General features: G+C 40.6%; 1 protein-coding gene across 1 annotated transcript; it reads right to left on the reverse strand.

The window, feature by feature from the left end:
• Positions 1-3393: 3393 nt before the first annotated feature.
• Positions 3394-4347, reverse strand: LOC109260046 (olfactory receptor 51J1-like). Its single transcript, XM_019438032.1, has one exon. It carries the CDS (start codon positions 4345-4347, stop codon positions 3394-3396), a length of 954 nt encoding a protein of 317 aa, XP_019293577.1.
• Positions 4348-8302: the final 3955 nt, after the last annotated feature.

Raw genomic sequence — 8302 nt, forward strand, 5'->3', positions numbered from 1 at the left:
GGAGCTATAAATGGGGCATTATATATCTAGTCCTTTGTAGGATGGAGCTTTCTGAAAAGTATCCATTAAATTAGCCTTGATCTGAAAAACTCTATCTACATTTAGAATCTTACTGTCTTTGATAGCCTTAAGTATAGGAGTGATCATATTTAAGAAGTCTGAGGGTTCACCATGCCATCCCATAAAGAGAATGAAAGTGAGACCTAAGATTCTCATTTTATGTCAAGCCATCTGACAACTTGACCTCATCATTGCTTCTTGTGCCTTTCCAGCTATAGGATGTCTTTCCTCAGACACTCTAAAGATATCCCTTCTCCTCTTCTCTCTCAGGGAACTACCACTGTCTCACTTCTTTAGTAATCTATGGGATGGCGTTTCCTGTGGGTTTGCTGCTTGGTTTCTCTTGATAGTTCTGTCACAGTTGCCTGCAGAGTTCAATCACCCATCAGTGGGCTATGAATCTAGGGCATAGTTATAGGCAACTTACGATCTTGAGGTCAGAATCTATAGAAACATAGTGTCTGGAAACCTGGAGTTAGAGTCACAGAATTAACTTTTGCAAAAAAATCCTTGGCTGTTTTGGTACCACTGCAATGCAGTGCAATCAAACCATTTAAATTTATTTATTTATTTATTTATTTATTTATTTATTACCCAATGTAATTAACATACAGTGTTGCATTAGGTCCAGGTGTACAATATAGTAATTCATCAATTATATACATTACTCAGCACTCATCATGACAAATGCATTCCTTAATCCTCTTCACCTGTTTTACCCACCCACCCCCATCTCCCCTCTGGTAACCATCAGTTTGTTCTCTATTATTAAGAGTCTGTTTGATGGTTGGTCTCCTTTTTTCCCCTTTATTTGTTTGTTTCTTAAATTCCACATATGAATGAAATCATATGGTATTTGCCTTTCTCTGACTGGCTTATTTCACTTAGCGTTATACTGTCTATACTGTCTATCCATGTTTTTGTAAATGGCAAGATACCATTCTTTTTATGGCTGAATCACATACCATTCTATGTGTGTGTGTGTATGTGTGTGTGTGTGTGTGTGTGTGTGTGTGTGTGTGTGTATCTTCTTTATCCATTCATTTATTGATGAACACTTAGGCTTCTTTCATAACTTGGCAATTGCAAATGATGTTGCAATAAATATAAGGGTGCATATAGCCCTTCAATTTGGTGTTTTTGTATTCTCTGGATAAATACCCAGTAGTGGAATTCCTGGATCATAGGGCAGTTCTTTTTTAATGTTTATTTATTTATTTTGAGAGAGAGAGAGAGAGAGAGAGCATATGCATGCATGCATGAGCTGGGTAGGGACACAGAGAGAGGGAAAGAGAGAATACCAAGCAGGCTCCATGCTCAGCGTGGAGTTGGACATGAGGTTTGATCTCACGACTGTGATATCATGGCCTGAGCCAAAATCAAGTCAGATGCTTAACTGACTGAGCCATGCAGGTGCCCCATAATTTTTTGACAACCTCCATACCGTCTTCCACTGTGGCTGCACCAGTTTGCATTTCTTCCAACAGTGCACAAGGGTTCCTTTTTCTCTACATATTAGCAATAGTAATCAGACAAGAAAAAGGCATATAAGCCATCCAGATTGGTAAAGAAGAAGTAAAACTTTCACTATTTGCAGATGACACAATATTATATATAGAAAACCCTAAAGACCCCACCAAAAAACTACTAGAAGTGATAAATGAATTCAGTAAGGCCATAGGATACAAAATCAATGTACAGAAATCTACTGCATTTCTATACACAAATGATAAATCAGCATAAAGAAAAATTAAGAAAGCAATCCCACTTACAATTGCACCAAAAATAATAAAATACCTAGGAATACTTAACCATAGAGGTGAAAGACCTGTACTCTGAAAACTATAAAACACTGACGAAAGAAATTGAAAATGCCACAAAGACATGGAAAGACATTCCATGCTGATGGATTGGAAGAAAAATATTGTTAAAATATCTATACTACCAAAAGCAATCTATGTATTTAATGTGATCCCTATTGAAATACCAACAGAATTTTTCATGGAACTAGTAACAAATAACCCTAACATTTGTATGGAACCACAAAAGACCCCAAATGGCCAAAGAAACCTTGAAAAAGAAAAACAATAGTAGAGCCATCGCAATTCCAGACTTCAAGTTATATTAAAAGGCTGTAGTGATCAAGACAGTATGGTACTGGCATAAAATTTTTAAAATTCATATTCAAAAGCTTTATTTGAATGTGGGAGTATTTGAGGTCTATTTTTTAATTGATTCTAAACATAGTTCCAGAAATTACAAAGAAGAGCAGAGACAGAAGTAGAAAAAAAATTATTTCTAAGCACCATGAAGAAAGGGAAATGTCTTTTTTTGGTCACCACTTTATCTCTAGGCTTAGATTTGTGTTTGATCCATTGCATGTGCTCAGTTATTGTTATTTGACTGACTACTAGGAAGGTCTGAGGAGACACAGTTCTTGCTTACTTGATCGTATGATTTATGGGCTCAATAGCTTACACTCTGGAGTTTAACCTAACTGGTTCCACTGCTAGCTCTTGGATGCATAGGTTTGAGCAAGATGCTCACTATAACCAAGCAGTGGTTTTTCACGTGAAAAAAAATTACATTAATAATATCTCATAGGGTTGTTCTGGGAAATTATTAAAATAATAAAGTATACATTTGCATCTCAAAAGTCTTAGCTCCTTTTCCTAAAAATATAGGTGTGAAATTTCTACATTATTTCAAATGTCTGCAAAGAAATAATCAACCAGACAAAAAAAATTAATGTACATAAAAGGGATGCTTGCCTTTTTAAAAGATTCTGCATCCTAGGTGCAGATCTTCAGAATTTTACATAATGAACAGGATTCGCAATCTTTGTCACTCTCAACTGGGAGCCTTGGTGAGTTGATCAAATACCAGTCAGAGCCAGTACTGGAAGCCTCCTTTAAGCTAGTTAATGTAGCCTCCTGCTATCAAGATCAAGTGCGAACAACTCAAGAGAATGCAATCCATTTCACATCCTCATTCCCTAGAACAGAGATCTCAATAGATTTCCCAGGACACCTTCCATCTCCTGATTACCTTTCCCTTGTGGGGAGAGTCATGCTTTCATTAGCAATCCTTCCTGCATTCCTGCTCCAGCTAGGCAAGGTAATGGAAAACCTCATGTAACACATTTAAAAAATAACATCAATCCTTTGTACTGTTCTGTCACACATAGTCCACCCCCACGGATACTCCAGTTTATTGCTAGATTATGTAGAACTTCTGTTAGATAACGTATTTTAAGATAACACCATTTGCATAACATGCAAGCTTGGACCACCTGGGATTATAGAAAAAAGTCCCTCCTACTTTGTCCTTTGTCTAAACTCTGGCTCTTTTCTCTGAGAACATTCGGACAATGCCACGATGGATCTCCTTGGTCTTAATGCTGTAGACAATGGGGTTGACAACAGGTGGGAAGAAGAGATAAGCATTGGCTATCATAGCATGCAGCCAAGGGGACACGTGGTGTCCAAAGCGGTGCACCATAGATAAGCCAATCATAGGCACATAGTAAGCGAGCACAGCACAGATATGTGAGCCACATGTGTTGAGTGCCTTCCTCCGCCCCTCCCCAGTGGTGATACTCAGTACAGTGTGGAGTATGAGCCCATAGGAGATGACAATAAGCAGTGAATCCAGCCCAAAAGTGGAGGTAACAATGAAAAGCCCATAGATATTGTTGATAGAAATGTCCCCGCAAGGTAGATGGATAAGGTTGGGGTGGAGGCAATAGGAATGGGAGAGGACGTTGTGGCCACAGAAGGGCAGGTGCCTTAACAGCATGGGCAATGGGGCCATGAGCATAATGCTTTTCAGCCCCATGACAGCTCCTGTGCCAAAGATACGGGGCAGGGTTAGAATGGCTGTATAGCGCAGTGGGCTATAGATGGCCACAAATCGGTCCACAGACATGGCCAGCAACACAGCTGACTCCATAATGGAGAACGAATGGATGAAAAACATCTGAAAAAGGCATACATCAAAACTAATCTCAGTGATGCCAAAAAGGAAGATGCCTAGCACCGTAGGCAGAGTAGATGCAGAGACGCCAACCTCAGCCAGTGCCAACATGGCAAGAAGGAGGTACATGGGCTGGTGTAGGGCAGTGTCTGTTCTGATGACATGAAGGATGGTGCCATTCCCAAGGAAGATGATAATGTACATTAGGCAGAAGGGGATGGATATCCAGAGGTGCTCTGCCTCCAGCCCTGGGATGCCAATCAGAATGAACGTTGTAGGTAAGAACTCCAAAGAGCTATTAGAGTTCTTCATGTTGAGATCTCATCCTGTGGGATCAGTGCTACCTTAAAAATTAGAAAAAAGCTAGTGAGGTCACATTATAATGGAGAAAGACCCCTGGACACTGAGGGAAGGGAAGAAGAAAACAAAGCTCACAGATTTAGGTTGCCAATGATCTCCTTCCTGAAAATTGACAGATGGCCACCGTCAGAAAATTCCCAGTATTAAAGGGGTTACAGTCTCCATCAGAGAAAAACTCGAGGCTGATAGAAAATTATCCCTCTAAATTGTACTTCCTCTTGGGACTGCTAAAGGAGAAACAACTGTCTTGTCTTGGTGTGGAGATGCCTGACCCTGGCTGCTAGTGAGACAAGCATGTGTGTGGAGGCGATCTCAGGGTAAGGTGTGGACTAATGTCAGGAAGTGGTGAACAAAGATATTTTTGATAAATATGGATATAAGGCAAAAAGCACAGTAAATAAAAACACCCAGAAATGCCTGTTGAATGAATATAGATACATGAATGATTGAGCCTCATAGCAAGGCTAAGAAGTGGCAGTGACCACAGCCTGGAGCAAATGATTCGAAAATTAACTAAAAAAGAATAGAATCTGGATCTGCACTGGGTTTAGATGTTCTGTGCTTTAAAACGACTAGGAAGCAACTTAAAGGATCATGTGTAAAGGTCAGAGTGAGGCAAGAACAAAGGCTGATGGATTTGTATGCAGACTTTAAAGCTCATGAAAATAGTCTGTCATGATGATATACAGATGGAAATAATTCTGTCACGATGATAGAAATAATCTCTTGACTCACAGTTCTTGAAGATGACCTACCTGATCCGTTGGACCTTCTTTCTGGCTCAGACACACCCATGATTCCACTGCAACAACAACCCAGGGAACCTAAACAGACTTTCAAGAAAGGTTCCTCTAGGCAGGGAAGGAAGGCAGCAAAGGGAAGGAGAAAACCACTTCCCTAAACTGGGTACATTTTAAGGTCAACATCATCTGGGATGGCACAGGAATCACAGTAGAGTCCTGGACTGACAGGGCAGGAAGGACCTCTGGAAGTATTTTAAATTAATTTACCCGCCACTCACCCCTGTGCATATACGTGTGCACATGCAGACACACACACACACACACACACACACACACACGCTCACATACTTGCATTCGCACATATTTCCACACTTGCTGAAATCTTGTTTGCATCTTTCCTGATGAGAATTCTCTACTCAGCCATTGCTGAACTTAGAGGGACCTCACTCTTACATGCTGGTTATTCTTTAGTCCTTCTCTGCAGGCTAAGGTGATACCCAGTCAAGAAGCGACATGACTAAAAATTAAGATATAAATGAGTGACTTATTAAACTAATTTCATTAGCTTACAAAGGTGGTTAGCTATTACAAACACACCAGTTATACAGTATTCTGTGGGACAAGCACACGCAGACATAGCCAACTTCATATAGATCCCATTAGACAACTGGATTTAGAACAAGTTTTTAAAATAAATGGCAGGGGTTCCTGGGTGGCTTAGTCTGTTAAGCATCTGACTTTGGCTGAGGTTATGAGCTCACAGTTCGTGGGTTCGAGCTCCGCATCGGCTCTGTACTGACAGCTCAGAGGCTGGAGCCTGCTTCAGATTCTGTGTCTCCCTCTCTCTCTGCACCACCCCCCCCACTTTCCTTCTCTCTCTCTTTCTCCCTCAAAAATTAACTAAAAAACATTAAAACATTTTTAAATAAGAAATGGCAAAGCAGCTCTTCTGAATCAAAAAGCAGAATAAATGGAAGAATTATGGCATTCAGCCTTTATAGGCTTGAGTCTCCACACATAATGCAACCAAGTCTTCCATTTTAAAGAGCCCTTTCTGGATGCACTCTATCATCTCTATCTTGGTTCCAGGTTTTATCTTCATTCCCAATTGTACCAATTCCATTGTTATTAACAAAGAAAAAGCCTTCCCAGTTGTTGTCAGAAACTACTCTTTAGCTTACCCCTTCCACTCCTCAGCAGACTGCAGAGAGGATACACACGTATAAGCAACCAGCTCTCCTTCATGCTGAGCGCCACACAGGACCCTGGAGACACAGAGTCCTGGTCCTACTCTGAAAATCTCTGCACCTTTCAACCACGGGTCAAAGAACTCATCCTCTCCCACATATATGCAGGCTCAGTCATCACATACCCAAAGCGCCCTCTCTAATCTAGTTACAATTATGTTAAAAAAGAAAAAGAAAGAAAGGCTGGTGGGGGGGGGGAGGAGTTCAGGATACAGTGGGAGGGACCTAGAGGGAAAAATCTAACTTATTATAAAAATCAGGGAAAAGCTTTTCTTAGGAAGTGATGTTTCAGCTGAGACCTGAGGAATTAGAATTTTCCTGCGCTAACTGGAAGGGTTGAGGGGATGTGATGCAGGAAACCGTGACTGTGGTGGCAGGTGCACAGGACTGTACTTTAACTAGGACTAAGAGAAAACACAGAGAGAAGGAAACCGTGGATGTGCCTAGGATGTTAAAATCATTGCTTGTTTTCATAAATTGTACTTTCATGAAAATATGAAAGGGAAAAATGAAACAAGAAAAGCCCATAGCCTATCTGCACACAGGATCCCTGTGCACCTGCCGTGGTCTGATGCAGGTGTCTCAGCAAGAATTAGCTTAGGAGAAACTGCAGAATTCTAAGCTAAAACTTCAGGTAGGGACATTCAGAGACAAGTCATTGACCTCAAGACATGATCACACTTGGCAGAATTCCCCACGGCTAAGGGACTTGGAGGACACTTCTGTTCCCCACTAGCTGTGGGGAACAGATGTTCTCCCTTCTCCTCCCAAAGCCCAACATGTCTTTCTTACCTTCTCAAAGGACCAAAGTTGGTCCGCCTCAGGGTTGAGCGGCTGTTTATCATGCCTGTGGCCTCACTGTGCCCTTGGTCCCATGGCTCCCTATTTCTAGTTGATGCCACCCTGGTGACCTGATATAAGAAGGCACAAATCTCGAGGGACACCTGCAAGCAGGTTCTTTACTCTCCTGTTATCTTCAGTCTTCTCTTTCCATTCTGTCTGTATGTCTGTCTTTATCCCTTTTGCTTCTTTGCATCCTTTTGTCTTTGACCTCCAAAGTTTCCCCAGCCAAGCAAGGCCTGGATCTCTTTCAAAATGATCTTAAAAAGGCAACGATACCTCTCAGTTTCAGATTCATGTGACAAGAATAGTTCAGGTTTGAGGAGGAAAGGGTTTTTTTTTTTTTTTTACTCCAAATCCATTGTAATAGGACACAATAAGTCAGCAGAGAGAGGAGAATATGGTACAGTAAATACTACATTCTTGGGAGTGGACAGAAATGGAGGTGAATTCTATGCACAGGGCAACCTACTGAAGCTTCATGAAGCTCTTTTCTTTATTTTTAAAAATAGAAATGTTAATACTCACCCCAGAGTGGGTCTGAGTATTGAATGTGAGCCTTTAGCAACCAATGACTGTCAGCATGCCCATGCTTTCTGCCTCCTCTCTCAGGAATCTTCAGAAGGGATCATTGAAATTCAGATCATCCTCAAATATCTATTAATAATTATCTTTCCTGATGGAGAGGGACTTGGTTCTCTGAGGAGCAAGTGCCCAGGTAATTTTGTCACCCTTTCTCAGTGTCCAGGGACCCTTAAGGGAAATAAGCAGTGTCATAGAGTCAGTACCTATTTTAAATGAACATAAGAATAATAATAATAAACATCTACTGCACGAATAAAATAATTGATATATGTAATTTGTGTACAGAAATGTCTGGCTTATAAAAAGTGCACCCTTATAAAAGGGTTAGCTATTTTTATAACAATTGTAACAATTATTTATATAACACTTTATAGGACAGTTGTATCCTGGAGAAGTAATATATCAATCTACTATGATCATCAGCTATCACTTTTATAAACATGCAGATAACAAGTAAGGAGCAGGGCACAGAGTTGATGGTAACCATAAAAC

This window comes from Panthera pardus, unplaced genomic scaffold, assembly GCF_024362965.1.
Source record: "Panthera pardus isolate Hobbes unplaced genomic scaffold, ASM2436296v1 HiC_scaffold_12, whole genome shotgun sequence".
In the NCBI taxonomy this organism is placed as follows: Eukaryota; Metazoa; Chordata; class Mammalia; order Carnivora; family Felidae; genus Panthera; species Panthera pardus.

Bases quoted from the DNA above. Each gene is read 5' to 3' on its own strand.
- LOC109260046 (XM_019438032.1), bottom strand. From the start codon at position 4,347: ATGAAGAACTCTAATAGCTCTTTGGAGTTCTTACCTACAACGTTCATT.